Source organism: Sphaeramia orbicularis, chromosome 20, assembly GCF_902148855.1.
Source record: "Sphaeramia orbicularis chromosome 20, fSphaOr1.1, whole genome shotgun sequence".
Classification (NCBI taxonomy): Eukaryota; Metazoa; Chordata; class Actinopteri; order Kurtiformes; family Apogonidae; genus Sphaeramia; species Sphaeramia orbicularis.
In genome coordinates this window covers 43,672,981-43,700,604 of record NC_043976.1, presented here as the reverse complement: position 1 = coordinate 43,700,604, position 27,624 = coordinate 43,672,981, and the positions used below count along the sequence as shown (strand labels likewise).

At 39.9% G+C, this 27,624-nt stretch overlaps 1 protein-coding gene across 1 annotated transcript; it reads right to left on the bottom strand.

Annotated features, from left to right (window-relative positions):
- Window positions 1-340: 340 nt before the first annotated feature.
- Window positions 341-27,304, bottom strand: LOC115411098 (band 4.1-like protein 3). Its single transcript, XM_030123038.1, is given in 25 exon segments — window positions 341-385; window positions 1,687-1,766; window positions 1,769-1,784; window positions 2,638-2,682; window positions 4,353-4,910; window positions 6,209-6,304; window positions 7,006-7,317; window positions 7,427-7,453; window positions 7,632-7,811; window positions 8,625-8,654; window positions 9,624-9,671; window positions 9,753-9,901; window positions 10,562-10,666; window positions 11,186-11,269; window positions 11,355-11,530; window positions 12,624-12,721; window positions 12,887-13,039; window positions 19,488-19,575; window positions 19,666-19,762; window positions 22,241-22,362; window positions 23,411-23,486; window positions 24,489-24,531; window positions 25,182-25,286; window positions 26,029-26,299; window positions 27,259-27,304. Coding segments are annotated over 24 exon segments (2,973 nt in total). The 5' UTR covers window positions 26,290-26,299; window positions 27,259-27,304; the 3' UTR covers window positions 341-361.
- Between the last annotated feature and the right edge of the window lie 320 nt (window positions 27,305-27,624).

Below are 27,624 nucleotides of genomic sequence, written 5' to 3'. Positions count from 1 at the left end.
GTACCTGGTCTGGTCTGTACTGGTCTGTACCTGGTTTTGGTCTGTAGTGGTCTGTACTGGTAGTGGTCTATGCTCGTCTGTAACCTGGTCGTGGTCTGTACTGGTTTAAGTGGTCTGTACTGGTCTGTACCTGGTTTTGGTCTGTAGTGGTCTGTACCTGGTCGTGGTCTATGCTCGTCTGTACCTGGTCGTGGTCTGTACTGGTTTAAGTGGTCTGTACTGGTCTGTACCGGGTCGTGGTCTATGCTGGTCTGTAACCTGGTCGATGGTCTGTACTGTTTAAGTGGTCTGTACTGTCTGTACCTGGTCGTGGTCTATCTCCGTGTCTCCAGAGATCACAATCCTCTTCTCGATCCTGGTCTCAGAGATCCCCTCCTTTAACCGTCTGAAAACACACATTCAGTGAAGTCACACAGCAGAATCTACGGACATGTTTTCTGTTTCCTCTGATTTACTTCAATGTCATCGTCAGGTTTTTTTTCTCCATTTCTGTCTATACCTGTATCGTTTCATTTGTTTTCATGAAATATGTTCACATTCATGAAACCAGCACAGAAAAACTACATGAAGGCAGAACATGGAGGTTATTGTAAACTATTCTAAACTGAATTTACGGAACATGAAATATACTGTTTATGATATAAAGGATAGAAAAGTCCAAAGGCTGTGGCAGAAGACTTGGCTTCATGTCCCATCCTCATTTTCAGTTTGACCTTTTACATTTCCAGAGTACATAGCTTTCACTAAAAACATACATGACATTTCCTGATCGGTCAGGTCAGATCTCTGAATACATCTTTACTGAGACGTAAACCCTCGTTTTCAATAATAAAGTTTGCTGCCCCCTGGTGGACACAGATATTCAGTTTGGGTTTGTGCATTTTAGCTGTTCAGAGCTACTGTAGGTTTTTGGTTTTTTTTTTTAATTTTTATTTATTTATTTTAGAATGTATTTTTTTATTTTTTTTATTTATTTTTATTTATTTGTTTGTTTGGTTTGTTTTTTTTGTCTTTTTTTGCTACTGTAGTTGCTATACTGCTAGAGAAGTCTTGTCAGTTTGGTTACAGTTAAAGACCAGTTACCTGTTTTTGGCTCCACAACACATCTGTCTGTAAGTATTGTTATATTTTAAGATGTTAAAACACTGTACTTAGTCAGTTTAGACTCCTTGTGTTGCTTAATACTTTTATTTTTGTGCATTAACAGAAGACACTAATAGCGTTAGCATACATATGGGATTTTCCATGTATTTTAGCATCATGCTAATCGCTATCATTAACTGCCATTTTTTTTGTATTTTGGAACTGTAGCTCACTATAAGTGAATGTGTGTATGAATTACATATACAAAGCACTGATAGATTGTGTTTTAATGTTCTACACATGTTTTTTTGCTCATAAAAATTCAAATACATGATCGTAACATACATTTGTTTTTGTATGTACAGTTTGACCGTCATCAAGTAAATATCCAAAACAGCAAGAAGCTTCCCGGGTGTTTTTCTTTGAAGAACTGTTAGTTATCTGTACAGCTAGTTCACAAACACTAGTGAAGACAGAATAAAAGTTACTGCATTTGAGTGCTGATGCGTAGAACATTAGAACATATGTTTACATGTGCTTCATGTTCATGATTCAGTTGTAATCTAGAGTTTAGCCATATGTTGCTAACGGTTACTGGCTGACCTTGGTGATGTGTGTGGTGGTGGTGGTGTTGGAGGTCTCTGCAGTAAAGGTCTGGGAGCTCAGCAGCAGCCCTGAAGGGCATCAGGATCCACCCGGCTCTGAACACATCACATCACTAATATGTTGAACATGTTCAAGCATCAGGATCAGCATCTAAACCCCTACTCAAAGAGGACTAGCGTAACCTGTGGACCTCCAGGGAGATGAGACAGTCCTTTTTTAATCACTGACATTATTCTGATGTCAAAGCTCATCACCAAAATGTTTACACTTACAGACTGGCTTTTCACAAAAAATATGAACAACCTGAAATGTCTTAAGAGAAGTATGTAGTATTTTAACAGTATCTGCCTCTTACTAAATGTTTTGTGTATTTGTAGATCCACTGTGATCTGTAAGTTGTGATGCACATGTATAAATGATAAACTAAGGTGTAATATTGTTAAAATTACACTTATTTTTCTAAGAATTTTCAGGTTGTTCGTATTTGTTCATGTTATGTTCAAGTACGATTTGTAGATGTTAACATTTTCATTATGTGATTTTACTTTTTTCACTCAAAAACAGAGAAAACTTTGGAGTTGATATTATTTCTAAGTTTCTTATCCTGTTATTTATATTATTTTACTGGTCCGGCCCACTTTATTTCATATTAGGCTGAATGTGGACTGAACTAACATGACTTTGACAACCCTGGTCTATCAGCTTTCAGCTCGGATCGTACAAATAAACATCAGGCTTCAACTGGAATGACAGACCTTCCAGTTCAAATGGCATGGGATTTTTCATGGTTACTTTTATGTTCATCTCCAGTTATCACATGGATTAATTGATCTATTAATTCAGGCATTAATTACATTGACTTTGAAGTTCAGTTCAACACTTTTTAAGTTTCTATAAATTATTTTCAATAGAAACACAATAGAAAAACAGTAAAATGACTGAACTCACCCCTGGAGCTTCATATGTCAGAGTCTTCCTCATCACTGGAACCTCCTGATGGAGACACACAAACCTTTTATTCATATCACTAATATCATTTTAACACTTAGTTTACTTGGTTTGAACTACAGCTGCAAATTTTATCATAGGCTTTTTGCCGCTATTTAATCGCAAAGGTTCTGGTGTGTTTGGGAAACAGGAAAAATTAAAATAAACAATTGCTCAATTTTTTTTGACACTAGTACAAATTTGAGTTGAAAAATTACAGTAATCTGTGAATTTTGGACTCAAACCACAACCAAGTCCACAATTACTGCAATATGACTTGAATTATGCAGCTTTCACTTTCAAAGTTACACTGAAGTCATTTCACCAGCAGATGGAGACAACACACTGATATTGACCCTTTGCACATATGTCACACTCTGTTCGCGCTGCGAACGACCACCATAACGGACAGCGGAAGTGCTGGACTGCACACTGGACGGCAAACCGGCTAATATCGAATTTGATCTGAACATTCTCGTTTTTGTTCGATTTTAACCCTGCTTTACATGTCCAGTGATCACACACAACAGTTCCATCCATGGTTTCAGCTGGTTCCAGACAGAGTCTGGATCTGATGGACCTGATATTACAGATAGAACAGGCTCTGTTTGTGTCCAGAGCACATTAGCTCCACCAAATGCTAGCTAGGTGGTAGACCGGGTTAACTACTATGAGCCACTCTGTTCCAGTGGCTGTCATCAGTACCTTCAGTATTAGCTCTGTTGTTGTAGTGTCTGCCTTTGGACCAGCTCCACTGTGTTCTATGTCTTACTGTTATTGTCCTGATGCTGTTCCATATGTTCTAGTGGTGGAACTGTACATACTACTGTGTGTAGATAGTAGAAAGGCAGACACTTCAACAACAGAGCTAATACTGTAGGATACTGATGACACACACTAACATTATTACACAATGTTAGTTCATTAGAGCTGCTTTTGGTTCCAGTCTATTTGAGTTTGGATGGCATGATGGAGGAAACATGTTAAAAACATACATAGCTAGCTAGCTAACGTTAGCTGTATCTGTCCTTTACCATTATGAGATCCATTCCTCTGCCGTGAGCGCAGTACAGCGACTGGGTAATCTAACCTGAGACTAAAAACTGGGATCATCTAGACTTTAGTCTGCTTTTAGATCTGCACCTGTGTATGGGGACACTGCATTTAGAACAGAATGGGACAGATCGTGTGCTTTAAACTCCGGTAGACTGGAGGATTTTGATAGATCTGTAAACACATCAGGAAGGAGAAGGTATGGGTCGGCAGCTAGCCCTGCTATCACTAGCTTCTCCAAATAGCGTTCTTTGTGCCATCCAGTAAGGTGAGTCACTTCACAGGACAATTCCAAAACTTTATTTTCAGTGCTGTAGACAGAATCTGTCAGTCATTTGTTTGTTTGTTGTGTTGCTTTTGCCGTCCAACATGGCGCTGAACCCCTAGTCACATGATAACTGTGACGTCGGTGCAAAGGGTCAATATGAGGAACGGACGGACAGGTTACGGGTCAGTACTCACTGGACAAGGTGGACTGGGACAGGGTTTAACTGGGACAGGGTTTATCTGGGACAGGTTTTAACTGGGACAGGGTTTCACTGGGAGAGGTCCTCACTGGTTCTACTGGGCCAAGTTTTTGCTGGGAGAGGATGTAACTGGTTCTTACTGGATCAGGTTTTTACCTCATCCATATTTTCGGATTCACTGTCGTCGTCACTGTGGTCGGCTGGTTTGTTCTGACTGGCTGAGCAGTTTAGCGCGTCTTCATCTCCATCTTCATCGTCATCTTGGTAATACTTTGGGTTTTTAGCTGTCATGTTAGTTACCTCTGTGTCACTGACAGAGCAGTTAGTATTCATGCTAGCCCTGTTAGCGTTGTTAGCTTGTCTGACTGCAGCATCCACAGCCTCCTCCACTGCTACCTGAGCCAACACGCTGATAGCATCTTCACTAGTTTGACTGTCATCATCATCATCATCATCTTCCTCCTCCTCCTCCTCTTCCCCCTCCTCCTCATCATCCACCTCATTACCCATATTAGCATCATTAGCTCTGATATTGGCCCATTCTTCTGTGATGTCATCAGCATGTGTCATGCAGACCCCTGGAGGGGGGGGTGGGGGGCTGCTGGGGGGCAGCCCAAATACACTTCCTGTAGCTACCTGAGGCTGATGCTCCATTGGCTGGTCCTGGTCATGTGACTCTGTCATCAGGAACACCTTCTCCACCTTCTCTGATGTCTGAAACAGGAAGTGAAGAAAAACAAAAAATAAATAAGATATAAACAATAAAGAAAAACAAAAAAACAAAAATTAACCTCCGCCATATCTGCATTTGAATAAATACCTAAAATATTGACACACTACTGTTCAATATCGATACAGTATTGTGAAATGAAATATCGCGATATAGTGCAGAAATGATATTTTCGAACACCCCTACCCCTGACCCCTGAACATAAAGCCCTGCTGAACAGGAAGAAGAGGGCTTTCATTTCAGGGACAGAGAGGAGCAGAAGAGGGTTCAACACGAATTTAGATATAAGATCAGGAAGAACAAGGACAGATACAGGAGGAAGATGGAGGAGCAGCTGGTGCAGAACAACATCAGGGACATGTGGAGAGGGTTATGGTTAAGGTTAGGGTTAACCCTGAAGAACCTCTGCAGACATCTGCAGCGCAGCAGCCACTACCACCATCCCCCAACCATTGTCACCTTCACCCCCCCCCCCCCTTCCCCATTCTTCACACCACCGACCCTCATCTCCAGCCCCCCACAGCTGAACGTCTGGTATGGACAGACAACTAGCTGCATGGACCCCAGACTACCTGACCAACAGGCCACAGTAAGAGTCGCTGTGTAACTGTGTGTCTGAGGTCGTGGTCTGCAGGAGTCCCTCAGGGAACGATGCTCTCTCCATTCCTTTTCACTCTCTACACTTCACACACAACACCAACAGCTGTCATCTCCAGAAGTTCTCAGACAACTCAGCCGTTGTTGGCTGTGCGTCTGAGGGGAACAAGCTGGAGTACAAGTGGGTTTTTCAGGGACTTTATGGACTGGTGTGAGCACAACCACTTGTGATTAAACACCAGCAAAGCGAAGGAAATGGTGATCGACTCCTGGAGGGACCACTACCCCCCCACACCAGTGAACATCCAGGGCTGGGACATTGAGCTGGTGGACAGTTGTGCATAAGGTAAAGGTAGGGTAGGAGATGTTTTCCTGGAGCATTTTTTACTATATTGCTTAAAATCCCCTTCATACCCGGATTACAACCAATTAATTAAATGCGTTTCATGGGGATGCAGATATTTCCTGAAACAACTCAGTGTTACAGAGTACTTTTTTTTTGAAAGCGACAAAGTAAGAGATCAGATCCTAATCTAATCTAATCTAATCTAATCTAATTATACATAGATTAATTTGTCCCAACAGGGTTTTGTAATGAGCTCAGAAGTGAGAGAAGAAGTTCTTCAGATCTATTTTCTAAAACATCATCACAGATGTGGACAGACTGACAGATGGACAGACAGACCTTCAGAAGGTTGTGTTCTCTGAAGGTTTTTTGTTCTCTGGCCGACTTCAGCAGAGCTGTCAGCTCAGGAGACATTTCCTCTAAAGTGGGTTTAGGCTAAACACAAAAACAGACAGACAGAGGTAGGTTACAATTCAACAGGGAGCATTAGGTCAGATTAATAAACTGACAGCCAGGCTGCAGCCATGCAGGGGTGTGGCCAGAGTGGGTGGGCGTGTCATTAGTGTGCTATAGGTCATATAAGAACGGTAGTAAAAGCCAACATTAATCCAAAACCAATGGACTGGTCCCATTGGTTTGATGCAGAGGGGACGGAGGTGATGCAAACATCAGGGTTAAACCATGAAAACATCACATCACTGATTAAAATCAACCAAAATAAAATGTGTCTACTGACAGGAAGTGAACACAAAGAAGTTCGCCCCCCAACCCCCCCCAGAAAATCAAACTGATGAGATAAATCAAACAGAACACATTGGCTCTCACTGTTTACATCCCAGGGGGGAAGCTGGCATCTTAGAGGAGGTGAGGAAGAAGCTGAGGGGGTTCAAACTGAACACTGAAGCTCCACACTGCCTCCTGCTGGACACCTGTACTCACTGCACCCACTCAGGTGTACATTCCCTGAGTTCAGCTAACTGAACTACAGCCCTGTGGTTGCTAGGTAACAGCTCAGTGTTCAGTTTTAAAGGTCCAACTGAAATAGTGCTGCAGGGTAATGTTTCTGTTGTCATGGAGATCCTCATGCTGTTCCCATGCTGACCACAAACCAGCTGAAGGTCTGATGGTCATCGTACCACTCGGCCTGTGGAGGGAGACGTCCACCCAGTTAGGTAACCCTGCGGGGGGGCAGGGCTCAAAGTTGTGGCTCCGCCTCCTAGTAGTGGAGACAGTGGTGTCTTCAGCTCTTGAACGGTGGCCAATGGTCCACCTGTGATGACATCATCAGCAGTGGACAAGGGGATGATTTTGACCGCTGACATCCCCTTCTGAATGTGTGTCGTCGTCATGACAACATCTGAGCTGTCGTCCTTCGCTGTCACCGTGATGACCCTGCCAGAGGCAGTGTCGTAACTTTGCCCCAGGGTGTAGCTCTTCTCTCTGATTGGCTGAGAGGGAGCACCGTTTGTCATAACCCCACGCAACTGGAGTGCATGAGTCATATCAACCACACACTCACTGATTTTAAGTAGTCACATGACCACTCAGCTGACCTACCGTGGGTGAACCGCTGTCTGGGAGGTCCTGAGAGACAGTAAGACAGACGGATAGACAGACAGAAATACTTTAATTTATGGAACACTTCTCTAAACCCGTATGACCAAAAAAAAAAGAAAACCTAACACCAGGAAAATATCAATTCACACACAAGAGCAGAAACACACAAACTGTACAGCAGGTTGACCAGCAGAGGGGGACTCACCTCGTCCAGCTCCAGCGGTTCAATCATCGGGGAGTCATCGAGGCGTCGTAACGGGGACGAGGCGAGACGTTTGTCCCACTCTGTCAGCCCTCCAGGTACGTCTCCACCCTCTAAGAAGGACCGTCTGAGAGCACTGATGGTGCTCTGAGGTTTGTCCTCCTCAGGACTCCCCAATGTCTCCTGAAGAGGACAGACAGGTTAATGGACAGACAGGTGAGTGGACAGATAGGTGAGTAAACAGACGGGTGAGTGGACAGATAGGTGAGTAAACAGACGGGTGAGTGGATAAGCAGGTGAGTGGACAGATGGTGAGTGGACATATAGGTGAGTGGACAGACGGGTGAGTGGACAGATGGGTGAGTGGACATATAGGTGAGTGGACAGACGGGTGAGTGGACAGATGGGTGAGCGGACAGGCAGGTGAGTGGACAGATGGGTGACTGGACAGAGGGGTGAGTGGACAGGGGGGTAAGGGGATAGACAGGTGAGTGGACAGATGGGTGACTGGACAGAGAGGTGAGTGGACAGGGGGGTAAGTGGATAGACAGGTGAGTGGACAGACAGGTGAGTGGACAGTTTGTGCTGAATATTTAGGTTAAACTGAATATTTGAAGGAGTCTTCAGCTTCATGACAGACCAATGTTTGTATATTTATGCTGATATTTAAAAGAAGACAAATATAAAGGAATAATAACAGAATAATATATGGATTTGTATTGAAATGTGAATACTAATTTACTGTTACTGTCCATGTGAATAGGCCAGTGAACCCACTTATGAACCAGTTTTCAGTGGAACCCATTTGATGTAATTGGTTTTGTTTGTCCATAAACTTTGGAGACAGATGGGTTCAGTTCTGTCTGTGCTGTATTCTGTACTTTAGACTGAGGACAAACATTGGGATTAATATCATCAGAACTGTGACCAAAAACACAGATTCTCATCCAGACGTAACAACAAGAAAATACACAGGATTAAGAAGAACAGATTTACCTGAGTTTTTAAATCTTCATCCTGATCAGACTGAAACACACACATGAAGACATGAAAATTAATTTTATATATATGTGTGTGTGTGTGTGTGTGTGTGTGTGTGTATAATTAAACTGTAAGAGTAAGAAACTGATTGAAAACAAAAATTACACTGAAATAGTCTGTTCATCAGTTGATTCAAAGTTTTAAGACCACAGCCTTTAAAAGTGCCGTACATAATTGTGGATTCAGTGTCATTTAGTTTCAGGTATTCCCACTGTCATGACCTCCTGATGGAAAAGGATCAAAAACTTTCTCTCTTTGAACGTGGTCGGATCGTGGAGCTGTAGAAACAAGGCCTCTGGGAACGCACCATCACTGCACTGTGCTGTACGGGATTTATATGAATACGACGGCGAAGATAAAAGATATGAAAACACTAAAACTAATACTAAAACTAAGCATTTAGAAAAAAAAAAAGAAAACTAATAAAAACTCGCAAACCTGCTCTAAAAACGAATTAAAGCTCACTGAATTAGAGAAAAAAAACAGTCAAAACTAAATAAAACTAAACTATAACGAAAATCCAAAACTATTAGAACCTTGTTGCGTAGATAAACTCCAGAGGAGAATCACTGAGGCTCTGGAGAATGTTCCACACCACCTCCTGCAGCGAGTGTGGCAGGAACTCCACTACCGACTGGATGTGTGCCACATCACAAGCAGCGCACACATTGAAAATTTGTAATAACTTTGGAACATTATAAAAGTACCATTCCTCAGAATTTTTCGTTTGAAATTTGTAGAATAAAACATTTTATACCCAAATCAATCCTATTAAGTATCACTTCTCCTGACCATGTTGTCACTCCGATATGGACATCTCAAATGATGTCAGTTTAGACGAGGCCTGGGAGAATGAGGATTCTGTGTCATTAACTCCTTTATGTGTTATAATATACTCTATGACTTAGAATGGAGTGTTTGTATTCTAATGTACCGTGTATGTATCATTCGTACCTCGGTGGCCGTCAGCTCTCCGTCCACCGCTGTATCTGTGATCTCCGTCTGGATACACAACACAAACAACACACCAGAGTCACACCTGAACTCCGCCCTATCAGGTGATCATGTGATCTGCTGTCTCACCTTGGTGTCCTGTCTCGGAGGAGTCGAAGGGCTCTGCTGAGAAACCTCCATCACTCTGGTCTCCTCCTCCTCCTCCGCCTCCTGCAGAAAATCCTCCTTGTGTTCATCAGGCTTTTCCTGGACCTCCTCCACCAGCAGCACCTCCTCCACTGAGACAAGAGGGTGGATGTTTTCAGCATCACATGTACACACACAGTTTAGTTTTATTTTGTTTTGACTTTTTTTCTCTAGTTCGGTTAGTTTTAATTCATTTTTAGAGCAGGTTTGCTAGTTTTTATTAGTTTTCATTTTTTTCTAAATGCTTAGTTTGTTTAGTTTTAGTATTAATTTTAGTTTTGTCGCATCTTTACTCTTCTTCTCCATCGTGTTCAAATAAATCCCAGACAGGACTCTGCTGCTTTCTCCCAACTTTAGCCTCCATGTTTCCAGGTAGAGTGGGGACCAGAAGACGACTGGAAACCACAAGTGAACACAAGTGACGGACCGTCAAAATTAAATTGCTAGAGTGAAATAAATCGCTTTCGTATCGATCCGACATTGACAACGAGGAAAATGAAGGGAATTTTATCCATAATTTTTATACAACTTAGTTAGTTTTGTAAGAACACAATACAGTTTCAATTAGTTATCGTTTTTTTCTTGTAATTATAGTTTTTATTTATTTCAGTTAACGAAAATGTTTTTTCAATTCTAGTTTTCGTCATTTCGTTAGTTTTTGTTAACGATAATAACCTTGGACGTCACAACTAGCTGTCGCTAAATCAGATCATATATGGATTGTACAAGTGTCTGCACTTTGGTTCGTTTACCTTCCAAAGGCCTCCTCTCCTCCCCCATCTTCTCAGGTGTTACTGAGGAGATCAGGTCGCTGACTGCAATACCTTTGGACGCTCCGTACAGACCCGTGCCCATATCTACATGCAAAAACACCAGCTGTCAGGTAACTATGGCAACCAGTGGTGTGTCACATGATCATCAGCAGCAACAGCACACTCAGCTGGCAGCTCAGCAGCCATGCACTGCAGGCTGGTCAAGTATGTTTATGCAGCAGCCAATCAGCAGTCAGTGCACTGCTAACCGTTAGCATCAAGCTAACAGGTAAGAAAAGTAAAGGAGTAAATGAAGCTAAAAGAGCTGACAAAGAACTGTAAAAGCTAATATATCTGAAAGAGTTAAGACTGAAAAAGTAATAAAACAAAAAGAGATAATAAAACTGAAAGAACTAAAAACAGACTTAAGGCTAAAATGATGCTGAAATGAAGGTTAAATAGCTCATAAAGTAAAAGAGCTACAATCTGACAGCTGATTGGCCATAAACAAAACACATGTTCTGGGGTATTTAAAGAAAATCAGCCCCTCAGAGCGTCAGCATTCCCTGTAAGCTAAATGGGGTGAAGCATTGAGAGCGGTGGCCAATCACAGAGCAGGACTACCTGAATGTGTGACCCCGTTGGCTCTGAGTGACACTGTATTGGCTGGAGAGCCAATCAGAGAGGAGCTTGGCATGGACCTCGAAGCTGAGGACCAATCAGAACTCTGATCACCAACAACTTCCACAAACAACTGTCCGACACAGAGTTGCTATGGTTACCGGACCAGTACCTCCATCCAGGCTGCGGCTCAGAATGTTCCTCTTGCTGACGCATCGTGGGAAATGTGGTGCAGGTCTAGAGATCTGAGCGCTGGCTCTGCGGGTCTGGATCTGGGTCCGCCCACTGTACCGGAACTTGGAGCCCAGAGAAAGGAACCGTTTTGGGGGTTCCTCCGGTGACACCAACCTGAAAGCAGACCAGGAGAGGGATGTGGAACACACCAAGGTTATTATCATTAATGAAAACTAACGAAATGACGAAAACTAGAATTGAAAAAACATTTTCATTAACTGAAATAAATAAAAAAAACTATAATTACAGGAAAAAAACGATAACTAACTGAAACTGTATTGTGTGCGTACAAAACTAACTAAAATGTATAAAAATTATGGATAAAATTCCCTTCGTTTTTGTCATTGTCAATGTCGGATCGATACGAAAGCGATTATTAGGTTATGTCACTCTAGCAGTTTTAGCTAGCTGCACCATACGGTCTGTCACTTCTTGTCACTTATCGTTTCCAGTCGTCTTCTGGTCCCCACTCTACCTGGAAACATGGAGACTAAAATTGGGAGAGAGCAGCAGAGTCCTGTCTGGGATTTATTTGAATATGACGACAGAGAAGAAGAGAAAAGAGACGACTGAACTAAAATTAATACTAACTAAACTAAAACTAAGCATTTAGAAAAAAATGAAAACTAATAAAAACTAGCAAACCCGCTCTAAAAACAAAAAAAGTCAAAACTAAATAAACTAAACTACAATGAAAACCCAAAACTATTAGAACCTTGGAACACACAAAGATCAGAGACACCCAGACCTAAAAGAACTGAAAAGGTCCAATGAAAAGAGCTTTGTTTCCTTTATTGACATGTCTAGGCTGAAGCTGGGGTTCAAATCATATTTTATTTATGTAGCACCAAATCATAAATGTTTTCTCATGACACTTGACATTTAGAGCTGGTCTAAACCAGACTCTTAATAAGGGACTGGGACTTCATCTGTTTATCAGACAGAGGTCGACTGTAACCCATGTCTGCACCTCCATGTTTGACCACAGCATGGATTTGTATCGCACTTTATGAAATGAATCTAACAGTTCCATAGAATACAGGCTGCAGTGACAACAGCAGGATTCCCTTTTTATTAAACCATCCACTTGTTTGGTGGTTTAGGGTTAATCCTGCCTTGAACTGTTTTGGTGAAAAAGGTGGATTTACACCATTCCAGCTGAGTGTAGTGCCCCCTGCTGGACACACACACACACACTAACACTGACCTGAAGAAGGAGTGATGCTCCACACACACCTTCCATAACCTCTTGGCCGCTCTGTGGTTCAGCAGCTTAAAACCAATGGTAGACTCGAACTGGTCAAACTGCAGACAGACAGACAGACAGACAGGCAGGCAGACACAGACAGACAAACAGACAGACACACAGACAGAGAGAGAGAGATCAGTCACCTGCGTAGCCACATCTTTTACTTCTTCTGTGGTTAAGGTCAGGGTCAGGGTTAGGGTTAGGGTTAGATGCACTCTCACCTCTCCAGGTCGTATCTTGATGTAGAAGTTGTTTCTTTTATATGAAATCTTGAGGATCTTGGGCCATGAGAATCGGTTGATCCTCAGTCTGTCTCTGTAGACCAGCAGACCACTGTTGCACACACCCAACATGATGGCCACGCCCTCTGAGTCCTAAAAACACACATCAGCTCTACATTAACAGCGCTTCATTCTGGACTTCAGTAGTTTTCACGTATCTGAACTTAATCTTTCTGACAACTTTTTGTACTCCTTAGATTTTCAAATCAGGATCATCTGAATGTATTTGAGGCTAATTATATATATTTTTCCAATTTGCATCATTGTGTTTCTTCACAACATCAAAACTGATTCCAGATGACATGGGACTAAGGGTCAAAAAGTTGTGCAGTCCATCATTATGTGGGACCCTGAGTCCGTCTAGGGGTCAGGGTTAGGGTCAGGGTAACGTAAACATCAATGGGGTGGTCAGTGTTCGACATCTCTACTGCATAGACTCTACATACAAGTCATGCCACACAACATAACTCAATATACTCAACATAACAGCTTCTGCAATCCTGGGATTTTAGCAAGAAGCAGTATCACATGGCCCCAGATCATGGGAAGTCTGTAAGCATGTATGTGACCTACACTGTAAAAAAAAATATAACCCATAAAAAAATGGTATTATTCCGACAGCAGGGGTGCCAAAAAATACTGTAAAATAACGGAAAATAACCATCTCATAAAAATACGGTAATTCTCCATAATTTAAATACAGTTTTTGCCCTAACTTTACATGAGATTTTGCATATTTTTTTGACTTTTTAATGTTTAATAAAGAATATTTACATGTATTAAAACAATCAAATTACTTATATATATACATATAATTTTCAATGAGACTCTGTTGTACAATCCACGGATAAAAACTGTATTTGGACAGTTCATCAGTGCTTATACATGTTATACATTCACAAAAATACATTTATTCAACATTTTTGTTGTGAAACCTCCAGTAATTACACAAGATATTTGTCAATTAACAAACAAGTCTTGTTAAACTTACAGAACAAATATTTCTTTAACGGTTAATTGTCAGTAATTTTATTTCGTTTAATTAATTAATTTATTTATTTTTTACAGTATAAAACTTATAATTAACAGTTTAATCTCATAAATAGAAAAATAAATATTTGTGAAATTATAATACATTTGCAAATGTATTTTAACTGTACTTTTCTGTGAAAAAGAAAAAAATGTCTTTTAAAAAATGGAAATTTTTTGGTTATTCACATTTACAATTGTTTCGTGTTATTTTTCATTTGACATGTAAAATAACAGTCTACTTTTGTCATTTCATTGATATTTTCCTATATCTTACAAATACAGGAAAAATCTGTAAAATAAATAGTGAAAATTCTGTTAAATTACAGATTTTTTTTACAGTGTATCTGAATAGGTTCCTTTCCTAGGAACAAAATACTTTTAATATGAAGTAACTATTAAAGTAATTGGATAGATTGCACTGACATGGACTGCATTTCCCTCTAACTCTCAGAGTGTGAAGCTCACTTTCTGTTATCAACGGGATAATGTTTCATCCTGTTGCGTTCATGTTAGATAAACACAGTGAATCTGACAAACTATCATCACTGTTGCCAAACGGATCAGCTTCACACCCGGAGACTGACGGCAACAAAATACACACCGTGTCCATATGGACCAGCACTTAACAGGAGGAAACATAACAACTAATCAGTAATCAATGACTGATTCAATGAACTAACTGACACAACACTGAGGATACTGTCTTACCTCAGACTGAGCTGAAGACAAGCAATCAAAGCGGCTTCCTACCATCTACTCCAAACAGACACACAGGTGAGCAGACAGACAGACAGACAGGTGGACACAGAGACAGGTAAACAGACAAAACAAAAAGATAAACAGAAGAGCAGCTGGTCTACATGTCACAGGCAGCAGAGCTAACAGAGCCATCAGCTGATCATCCACCATATTGGACAGGGCAAAGCATCCGGTGGACACACAGAAGGAGAACCAGGGGCTGGAGGTTCTGGAGGACAAACATTCTCCATGGAATCCAAAGAGGCACGTTTACAGACAAAACCAAGGCAAAGATGCAGGAAGAATAGAAGAATACCAACAAAAATAAGTTATTTTTGTTGATTTTTGTGTTTATTAAATAACACAAAAATTATATATATATATTTTAAAAAAAACTCATAAAAACTAAAAATAGAACCAAGGCTCCTTTAGTCCAATGGCATATTTAAAGACATTAATTGACATTTGTTTGACCTTTCAAGGTCAGTCAAGGTCAAAGGTCATGGCACAAAAATGAAAGCCTAAATGTGACTTCCTATCAAGGTTCTAATAGTTTTGGATTTTTCATTACAGTTTAGTTTTATTTAGTTTTGACTTTTTTTTCTATAATTCAGTTTGTTTTAAAGCAGGTTTGCTAGTTTTTATTAGTTTTCATTATTTTCTAAATGCTTAGTTTAAGTTTAGTTTAGTTTTTTTTTTTTTTTTTTTTTATTTCTCTTCTCTTCTTCTCCATCGTATTCAAATAAATCCCAGACAGGACTCTGCTGCTTTCCCCCAACTTAAGTCTCCATGTTTCCAGGTAGAGTGGGGACCAGAAGACAACTGGAAACCACAAGTGAACACAAGTGACGGACCGTCAAGTGTCGTATGGTGACAGCAGAGAAAATTCCTTGAGGGAAATAAATTGATTTCATATCAATCCGACACTGACAAAGACAAAAACTAAGGGAATTTTATCCATAATTTTTATACGTTTTAGTTAGTTTTATAAGCACACAATACAGCTTCAGTTAGTTATCATTTTTTTCTTTTAATTATAGTTTTTATTTATTTCACTTAACAAAAATGCTTTTTCAATTCTAGTTTTCGTCATTTTGTTAGTTTTCGTTAACGATAATAACCTTGCTTCCTATCTATTGCCAATAGCAATTATATCAATATCTACAACTGTTTTGAAGTTATAGCACTTTGAAATGTGTCCCATTATAAAAAATGGGGATTTTTAAAATTTCAAAAATTCATAAAAATTCAAAAAACAATATTTCTTAACTGTTTGAACAAACTTGGTAGACTCTTCCCCAAGGAACCTCTACTATGAATTTCAATTGACTCTGGCTGACGGTTTTGAAGAAGAAGTTTGTAGAAGGGCAGTCAAGGTCAAAGGTCATGGCACCAAATCAAAGCCCATATCTGACATCTTATCTATTGCCAATAGTGAGTAAATTAATATCTTCAACTGTTAGAGCACTTTCAAATGTGTCCCATTATAAACCAATGGGGATTTTTAAAATTTCAAAAACGTATAAAAAATTTTTAAAAAAATCGATATTTCTCAATTCTTTGAACAAACAAGTCATTCTGACTAACAGTTTTGGAGAAGAAGATTCTTGAAAAATAGTTTACGGATGATGGACGACAGCTGATAGCAATAGTCCATCGGACCTGTCCTAAAAATTAAAAGTCATAACCAATGGAAACAGAGTAAATGGAGGTTTTCATGATGAAAAACAGCCCCGTTCACTTCTGTGTGTTTACAGGACACTCCCATAGTGTTGACATAGAATACAGCAGCTGAGTTGGCCTCCATACGTATTTATGTCTGTGTTCACCTTTTAACTGCACACTAATGCTACTGCAAATCATTCTTCATCCTCAAACCCATCCTTGCCCTCAGATAAACTGGATCTGTATTCCATTCCACTATGAACTGGGCATGTACACATACATCCAGTTGAACACTGGTGTCCATGGCCTCGTTGACACTGCTTTGTCTCTAAATGAGATGAGACTCACCAGTGGCACGTGTCTGTGTCTGAGTCACAGTCGAAACTGTCAAGCAGGTAACATCTAAAAAACTATACCTTGTCTGAACAAAAGAGAAAAAAAAAGTATAATTACTGAGCCTCTTTACATGATCATAAAAATCAGACGACTGGCAGTAATCAGATAATAGGAATAATCAGATCTGATGCATTCACATGGACTTAAGAAATGCCATAATGGAAGACCCTGGTTTAGACGCTCCAGTCTATTATTGGATTTCTTTCGGTATATGTATGTACATAGTCAAGGTCAAGGTCAAGTTTATCTACAGAGCACATTTAAAGCTGCATATGACTTTCGTCACGAATTTTTCATCAAATCTGTCAAACCTCAGTCATATCCTCAGTATCATGAATTCATAAGTCTTTCCGTGATTACTCACCTGAATCTCTTCCCTCACGGTGAACAATTTCGTAGTGTACTCCACCATTAACAGTCCATTTGTTTACAAACAGAGTCAGTCGGGCATTTTTGGAAATTTGTCGAGATGTGCATTGTGAGAAGTGGAGCTCCACACAACTGCAGTAGGAAGAGACAATGAAGCCGTTTCCGTGTTTGTTACCACTGCGAACATAATGTTGTGTGGAGCTCCGCTTCCCACAATGCACATCATGACAAATTTCCAAAAATGCCTGAGTGACCTACCAGCTCTGTTTGTAAACAAATGGACTGTTAATGGTGGAGTACACTACGAAATTGTTCACCATGAAGGAAGAGATTCAGGTGTGTAATCACAGAGAGACTTACAGATTCATGATACTTTGGCTATGACTCAGAATTTACAGATTTGATGAAAAAGTTGTGATAAAAGTCATATGCAGCTTTAAAACAATGCAAAGTGCCCAAAGTGCTGAGCAAAGTTATAGATTTAAAAAAATACAACATATGCTAAAACTAGTAAGACTAAGAATAAATATAAGATATACTAAACTTCATCAAAACAGACACAGAATAATAGGATAAATAGGATCTAAAACACAACCAGAAGATAAAACAAATAAAAGTTACACAGTTGTCTTAAAGCCAGTGTAAATAGGTGCATCTTAAGAACAGATTTAAAGTGTTTAATGGACTGTGAACATGTGCTTTACTGGGTCAGAATGCTGCAGAACCTAGGACCTGAACAGAAACAGATCTGTCCCCTTTAGTCTTCAGAAGAGTTTAAGGTCAAATCTAAAACTAGGTGCTTTGATCCAGTGTTAATTTTGTTGAGGAATCTTTTTCGTCATAGTCTTCATCATCCACATATTATGCATATCATATTATATATGATGAAAACTAAAGGATAACTGAATAAAAAGTAATTCATAAGAGCAAAAAGACTGACTAAATGTAGTGACACTTTGGTCAAAGAATAAAAACTAAACGAATAGGTTGGCCAGAGACGAGATCCAGTCAGAAGAAAGAGGGAGAGGGAGGAATTGAGACGACATCCACTCAACAGGCAGAAGAGGCGGGACAACTAAAGAACAGGAGCCAAACCATTGGCTGCCAAACCATTCAGACACTGAAAAACATACAATCAAATCTTAAACTGGATCCTATCAGTGACAGGAAGCCAGTACGGGGCTGATGTGCTCCAGTTTCTGGTTCCAGACAGAAGCTGCATTTTGGACCGTCTGCAGTCGGTGGTTGGAGGACTGGTCCATCCCATAATACAATGAATTACAATAGTCATTCATGTTTAACTATGTGACTTCGGTTTTCTACGATTTTAATAGCTTTTCCACATGTTCAAATGTAACAGAACTAAATAAATCAGATTAACTTGTATACAGTAGGGTTGGGAATCTTAGTTGTCAGGCCAACATGATGCTCATCTCAATACAGCATCTCTGATCCGATATGTTAAAGATACACGATACTCATCCAAAGGGCTGGATTGGACCCTTTGGTGGGTTGGATTTGGCCCCAGGGCCTCATATTTGACACCTGTGGTTTACATGATCCCTTGAATAATCTGATAACTCCAGAAATCCCATGACGATGGGAGTATGAGTGTGGATGTAAAGGGGCTCACTGACAGACTGGACGTTCACAGCCTGTTTCTACAGCCACGTTTTCAGAGGTTTGATTGATCTGTGATCAGTGTGATCAGTTCTCTGAGCCCAAATAAAACACACATTGTGGAAAAATCATTAGGCTCGCTTTGCAAACAGAGGGCATGGCTATGGTTATTGATCGGATTATTGATCAGAAAAGCAGCAACACAAAAATACATGTTGTTTTAAAAATCACTTATTGCTGTCTTAGCTTGGACGTAGATCTTATATCACTTAATCTGAACATGCGTGACCTCAAAACTTAATGGAAGAATTTGTCTTTGCAAAAATAGTATCAGTTTTAGTCAGTTTCTGAGGTGTTCTGTATTTTCTCAACACACACTGTCCAGAAACTCCATGACCAGCATGAGCTGGAGTTAATGTTGAAACGTGGATCTATTCATGTCAAACACACTATAAAGTCAAATTCACTGTTTGTGATTCCCAGATCAGATGGTCACTGTCAGCCTCATTTTCTACTGTACCTGATATCACAAACCCACATACATATATTTATCATCATCAATCTTACAAACCATCAGAGGTTACATCTTTTTAATCTAGGACTAAAAAAAATCTAGGTTTAAGCCTCAAGTGAAATACAAATAAGAGAAACAACTTCCTGTGATGATGAAGCTCTATAATACTGATAATAATCATCATCATCATCACACTGATTGTGTTACCTTCGCATGGTGCAGGTCGACTCCATACATCGACAGTTTCTTGACATTTTCAAGGAAATGCATTTCAGCCTCAACAGGCGTCATTCCTCTGAAAAACAAAAATGACCAGACACAATTCAGATGTAGTTTGAGACCATTTTATAAGTGTTATCTCAAATTTGTTATAAAATGTCCAAACCTGTGACTTTTATGAAGCTCCATGATCTTCTCCTCCATTTCTTTAGTTTGATTTGGAGCAAAACACAGTTCACTGATGTAATCTGAACCACACTCATCTGTAAAGAAAACAGTGAATGAACATCCATTAAAAACAAAACCAACAGGAAGGAATCCAGTTCACTTCCCTTTGTCCACTAGGGGGCGTCTTAGAACTGACTGATCCACTAGACCACATGTGTCAAATATACGGCCTGTGGGCCAAAACCAGTCCACCAAAGGGTCCAATCTGGCCCCTAGGATAAATTTGTGAAATGCAAAAATTGCACTGAAGATATTAGTCATTTTAGTTCAGGTTCCACATTCAGCCCAGTTCAATCTCCTGTGGGTCAGACCAGTACAATACTATCATAATAACCTATAAATAATGACATCTCCAAATTTTTCTCTTTGTTGTAGTGTTTAAAAAAAAAATAACATCACATGAAAATGGTTACACTTACAAACTATCATTTCACCAAAAAAATGGGAAAACCTGAAAAAATGTGAACAACCTGTAATTTCTTAAGGAAAATTAATTGTAATTTTACTCATATTCTGCCTGTTATTAAATGTTTTGTGTATTTATACATCCACTGTGATCTGTCAGTTGTAATTACCCCTCCCAACTACAATTTTTTTATGATTTTTTTCCCCATTTACTTATAATAGGAAAAATTTTACATGTCTACTCTGTAGCAGCAAATTCACATTAGCAAAATAATTATGAGGATTAGCTTGACTGAAACCTAACAATAAACGTTAGCTTAGCTCGCTAGCATAAATGTCAAATTAATAAACTAGTGAGAGACACAAAATATTCAGTCACATCTCTACATTTAACACAAACGTACCTTGTGCCTCTTCAGAAGGCCAGCTAATACAAAACAATGAATTGACTCTGTGTCGAACTTTCTTTGACGTTTTTTAACTGTTTTTTTTTTTCTCCGTCTGTTAGGATAGGAAGTTACTCTTCAAAATAAAAGTCCGCTACGTCTAAACCGGAAGTTACCCATTACGTAGCCAAAATAAAAACAATACGCCAAGACATAATGACAGAAGTGAATTTAGCAGTTATACTTAGGGTTATTTACACATTATTTGTATATTACTGTTATTATTTGACTGTTCCGGCCCACTTCACATCATGTTGAATGTGGCCCCTGAACTAAAATGAGTTTGACACCCCCGCACGAGATCTATGACATGAACTGAAGTATGATGTTCATGAATGTTTGGATGGGTTTTATTTCCTCATTCATGTTTTTTCTTTTCTTACGTCTCATCTGTAATGTTTTTATGTATATGTGTGTATATATGTGTTTATGGATCAGAGCCGATTTCTCACAGACTGCAAGGGAAGCCCGGCTTCCCTTAAAATTAAATGGTCAGATCTGTTCGGTTGTGTTTACGTTTCATTGACTCCAAATGTGTTGGAACACGTTCATCTCACAGATGAGTTCGTTCAGAATCAGCTTTACCACAAATCATCAGACTGGATGTTGTTCACTTCTCCTCCATCTCTGCTCAGTGCATTTGTCCGTAGACGCTCAGCGTCCATGCACGTCAATGGGACTGAGTGGAACTGGTTTTTTCATTGACTCTAAACTGGACACTAATTGGATAAATGACACCATGTTGTCCCGCCCCCGGACGCTCGGCATCTCTGGGGGTGAATGGAGCTGTGGGCGGAGCTCTGCCGGGTTGGACGCTGAGCTTCCACGTGCTGATTGGAGGATCAGTCCAAAGGCTGAAACCCATTTGATTGACAGCTGTTTTCAGATCTGCGCCTTCACTGACACAGTTCAGTTTAATACCGTCACACATTCTGCTGGGAAATCGAGAGAGAAACCACTACCAAATTACTCGTTCATTTCTTGCAGTGTAAATAAAACACACTCATTGTACTTCCTTGTTTCAATTTAACATAATTTTAACGTTTTCTTGTTTCAGTTCCATAATTTAATCATTTCTTGTTCAAGTTTAATATCATTTTGTAGATAGTTAAATCAGTCATACTGTTGGCTAGGTCGGAGTGAACTAGCTATCAAGTCCCTGGAAAACACGCCTACTTGGTACGATAAGGTCACTGACCATTTTCTTAAAAAGGAACGGAGGGACGAATTTATGTTTAAATAACTTGCCAATTTTTTTTATGTAAGCCGACAATGAGCTTCCCCTGTCTGAAAGACGAGCGGCCGCCACTGGTATGTATGTACATATATATGTACATATTGTTGGTTTAGACAAAGGGGTGAGAGCTAATAAGTTATGCTTCTTCTCACTCCTTTTTGAATATGACTTTTTTTCTTTTTCTTTTTGCATGTATCATTATTTTATGCTTCCTTGAATTTTCATTTCTATATTATATTGTGCAAAGAAGCCAGTTGTAGGAATCAGGAAGCTTGTATCATTTCCATATTTGAAATAAATCAATAAAAAAAAAATTAATAAAAAAATAAAAAATAAATGTTTTTTGTTTTCTGGTCTGTCTTATTATCTCAATAGATAAAATAAAAAATAAAATTCTGTTGAACTCTACAGTAGATTTCAGTTACCAGGGTCATAGTCTCCGAGCTCCGATTGGACGGTGTAAGAGCCGAGAACAGTGTGAGTGGCAAAGGAACATGGGAGTCGACCAGAAATGATGTCCTGTCTGAGCTGAAGACACAGGAGATACCTGAGAGACAGACGGGAACGTTAAACCTCCAGGAGTCTGTGGATGGAAAAGGAAAGTACAAGAAGAATCTAAAAGACAGACGTCCTGTGGGTTTAGGACGGTTTGGACGGAAAAAACATCCAACTATGGGCCAGATCCAACCAAAGTGAACATCAGTGTCGAAAATTAAAGTTTCACCTACCATCTATCAAATAGGCTCATTTTTTATCTTAAGAGCTCTATTTTATGGAACTGTTTACAACATTTCAGTATCGGTTGTAGAAAAAAAGATATAACTGATTATGTAAAGTCATACTTCTGACATATATGTAAATACACTATTAACTTTAATAATATTTGTTCAGACTCATATGTCAATGCACTATTAACTGTAAAAATAATATTTGTTCAGACTCATACATGTAAATGAACTATTAACTTTAATAATATTTGTTCTTGTATCAGTGATATTTTCAGTCTGTGAATCTCTTGAACTAATTCTTCAACAGAACATGAATATTCTAAGGTTCTGTCCAATCCAATTATTAGTCCAATATTCTCTAATATTATCTGTATATATCACTTCAGTTGTAATATGTCTGTTCAATAAAAGTTTATGATCATATTAGTAGTGTTTTAGTTCCAGTCACTCTGTTATTTTGATACTGAACAAAGGTCCAAGCATTTCATTTCAACATTTTGATCCAATATTGATCCCAGTTGTAGTTTAACATCAGAGCTAAAGCCTTACGTTTCATTCAGGATCCATTTATGATGAGAACAGCATGTTTTAGACATTTGAGTAAAGTGAATAAAATGATGTTCGTAGTATTTTTGTCCCAAAATGTTATTTCTGTCAGTTGTACCATGTGTCATGTGACAGTTCTTCCTCAGACCTATTCATACATGTATTAAACATGCAGATCAGTTATTGAGTTTAAACACAGAGACTACTGAACAGGACGTGTTCCTGTGTCACTGCTGGATCTGGATCTGGCCCCTACAGAGAAGATGAAGACCCACAGGAGGTCAGTCCAACAGCCAGGTGTGGACAGGTGAGGGGACGTACCGCGTGATGTCCTCCGAGAGCTGGGCGGGGTCAGGAGGATAGAACTTCACATTAAAGGAAAAGTTCCAGGGAACACCTTCAAGACAGAGCACAGGGATTAAGGTGGAACTAAAAACCTGAAACTAAGACTGAAGCAAAGACTAAAACTAAGACTAGGGATGTAACGATATGAAAATTTCATATCACGGTTATTGTGACCAAAATGATCACAGTTATGATTATTATCGCGATATTATTGAAATTGTGCTCAAAATGTTCAAAAAGTACTGATACACACACTGAAATATTTTAAGCAAGTTGTATTAAAAAAAAAAAAGAACAAATAAAATAATCGGCACAATGTCCCTTCTGTTGCAGAAACATTCAAATATTAACCCTTAGTGGTCTGAGCCTATTTTGTCTGTTTTTCAGTCCTTTTGATTTTGCCTTTATATACTATATAAACAAATGTTTACTATACCCATGTTTGGATCTGTTTTTTCAGCACAACTTCATCTGTATCATCTGTCTATTATTTTTTCACTTTAACCGACTTTGTCAACATAAAAGGACAAAAAAAAACAAAAAAAAGTATATAATATCCGATTTGAAAAATGTATATACTTTATTGCATAAATAACACACAGATGCTTAATGAACCTTTTCAAAGACTTTAAAAGTGAATATTGGTTCCAAATATTAGGTATAGAAAATCAAAACTGTAATAAATTAAAACTATACTCAAATAGTTGACATAAAAGTAGATCTTTACATAGGCGTTTTTTCCCCTAAAAGTGCAGTAATCAAACACAGTTATCATGATAATTAGAATTTAAACGGTAATACTAACCGTCTGCAATTTTACTGTGGTTTATCGTTATACCAGTAATAGTTACATCCCTAACTAAGACGTAAAATCCCTGAACCAGAATTTCACACACCCCTGGGATTTCTTCGTGTCGAGGCCTGAAATGAAACATAAACTGAAAAAATTTAACTAAGTACGATTAAACAGAATCACAAACTGAATTAAATAAATACAAAAAAAGGCTTTAGTGCAAACAGGTGGGAAGTGATAAGCCCCGCCCCCTTCACTGACCTCTGACCTGCTTCTTCATCTCCTTCGCCGGATCCAACCAGTTCTAGAAGGAAAAGGTCAAAGGTCACACCAAGGTTATAACAGTTCTGGATTTTTCATTCTAGTTTAGTTTTATTTAGTTTGGACTTTTTTTTCTCTAATTCAGTTTGTTTTAATTAGTTTTTAGAGCAGGTTTGATAGTTTTTATTAGTTTTTGTTATTTTCTAAATGCTTAGTTTTAGTTTAGTTTTAGTATTAATTTTAGTTTTGTCGTCTCTTTTCTCTTCTTCTCTGTCGTCGTATTCAAATCAATCCCAGACAGGACTCTGCTGCTTTAGTCTCCATGTTTCCAGGTAGAGTGGGGACCAGAAGACGACTGGAAACCACAAGTGAACACAAGTGACGGAGCAAAAAGTGTCGTATGGTGACAGCACAGAAAACTGAGAGAGGGAAATAAATCGCTTTCATATCAATCCGACGTTGACAAAGACAAAAACGAAGGGAATTTTATCCATAATTTTTATGTTTTAGTTAGTTTTGTAAACACACAATACAGTTTCAGTTAGTTATCGTTTTTTCTTTTAATTCTAGTTTTTATTTATTTCAGTTAACGAAAATGTTTTTACAATTCTAGTTTTCGTCATTTTGTTAGTTTTCATTAACGATAATAACTTTGACCCAGATGCCGAAAGGAAAATGGATGAACAGCAGTACCTTGTTGTTGTCTGCGTCTCTGAAGTTCAAAGCGAAGTAATCTCGCTCCAGCAGGTTGATGTGTTCGCAGACCTTCTCAAAAAGCAGCACACCACGAGAACGTTTCTGCACAAACACAAAACAACCACCTTTTACAAAACGAAACCTAGTGCATCTGCAGACCCATGAAGACCACCAGACTGTGTCTGAAGGGAACCAGACCCATGAAGACCACCAGACTGTGTCTGAAGGGAACCAGACCCTGAAGACCACCAGACTGTGTCTGAAGGGAACCAGACCCTGAAGACCACCAGACTGTGTCTGAAGGTCTCACCTCCCCCTGTGTCTCCTCCACCTGACTCCCATCACCCGTCTCTCCTCCACCCCTCTCACCTCTCCATGTCACCCATCACTTGTGTCTCCTCCACCTGTCTCACCTCCCCCTGTGTCTCCTCCCCCTGACACCCGCTACCTGTCCCACCTCCACCCAACTCACCTCCAACCATCTCACCTCCACCCATCTCCGCTCCACCTGTCTCACCTCCACCCATCTAACCTCCACCCATCTCTCCTCCACCCGTCTCTCTTCCTCCTGTCTCACCTCCACTCGTCTCTCCTCCACCTGACTCTCCTCCACCCATCTCACCTCCACCTGACTCCCATCACCCATCTCTCCTCCACCTGTCTCTCCTCCACCCGTCTCACCTCCATCTGTCTCTCCTCCACCTGACTCCCATCACCCATCTCTCCTCCACCTGTCTCTCCTCCACCCGTCTCACCTCCATCTGTCTCTCCTCCACCTGACTCCCATCACCCATCTCTCCTCCACCCGTCTCTCTTCCACCTGTCTCTCCTCCACCTGTCTCACCTCCATAGTGCAGCTGAACACCGTGCCGTCCAGCAGCTCCACCTTGCACTGCATGGTCCTGAAGTTCAGTGGGTTCCTGGCTGGAGATCGGGCGATCCGACTGCTCGACGACAGGTGACTGGCTGAGTCTTCGCCCAGTGAGCTTTGAGGATGGCTCTGGGATGGCCCACCCTGTTTGGGTGTGGAGTGGGCGGCGGCTTCGGGGAAAGACTCCGCCTCTCTGGGCCGGGCCTCCTGCGGCTCACCTGGCTCTGTCGTCATGGTGATTCACCTAAGGGACAGTGAATGTGACAGTTACCATGGAGACGGTCCATATGGGACAGGCAGAGGTGGAAGACGAGGTCCAGCAGGTGTGACATCAACTTATAACAAAAACTACAGTAACATAAAAGTGTTCAAGTCCTTATCTGAGTGATACATATTTAATTGACTGTATTATGTATGTCCAGTAAAATGAGTCTGACTGTCACATCAGACTCCTGAGCGATGGATGATCCTGATTTTATCTCATCAAGTCGAAAAAGAGAAATGTGACATTTAAGGACAAAATCTAATAATCTGACAATATCTGTTTCATTCTTAGAAATTCATCAGTTACCAACAAAAATATTTAAGTCCCATGATCACGTCCTCTTTAGTTTGTTGCTGTTAGTTTATTTTAAGTTTTGTAGATTTTGTTAAATTTTGTGAATTTAATTGTGTATTTTGCGAAGTTTTCATCACTTTGTTGTATTTTTTAATCATTTTTGTTCATTTTGTTGCCTGTTAACTTCTATTCATTAACACATGACATTTTTTCCAACCTTTAAAATTAGTTATAAATGAGTCTGTCTTCTGCGACCATAGGAGACAGATGTTTTGGGGTTTTTTTGGTCGATCACTTATCGATCTGGGATAATTCTAGAAGTTGATCACTGAGTCCGATGCAGACCACGTGTCCTTCCACCGCATTCACCTGACGTTACATCTGATTCAACTGACGTTTCAAAAGGAGACAAACCGAGCGCGTGTCCGTGTGCGCGCGTGCCCGTGCGTGTTGTCGGTGTGTGCTCTCGTGCTGCAGGAAACACCCCGCTGCTGTCCTCGCGCTGCAGAGACGCAGAGTATGACCCGCTCGTGCCGGTGTTTCCTTCAGCCAATCCCGGCCCTACTTCTCTGGGATTATCGACACTAAACCGATCACCTGGATCTCTCTATGATCGACTCATCTTTAAATCAAAGCATCTTTACCTGTCCTCGTGCAGGACGGTCGCCTCTTCCTCCCGGTATGCTTTTTCTCTGTGACGTCACACCGCCGGTGCAGCCCTGTGATGTCATGACGCACGCTGCGGCGGTGCGCAGACATTATGCCATAATAAAGAAGTGTATAAAACTGAACAAACGACGTAAATATGCGGAGAATATGACGAAAACATGATGAAAACATAGAATAAAACCGAGCGCATGTGGATTTTATCGTCCCTGAAATATTGGTTAGATTTTTACTCAGTCTGGTTTTTTATTGTGGATTATTTTTCCTCAATGTTTTTCCTACTTTTATTCAATTTGATCATTTCTATTCTCTTTTATTCTCAGTTTTGACACTTATTTTGTTGC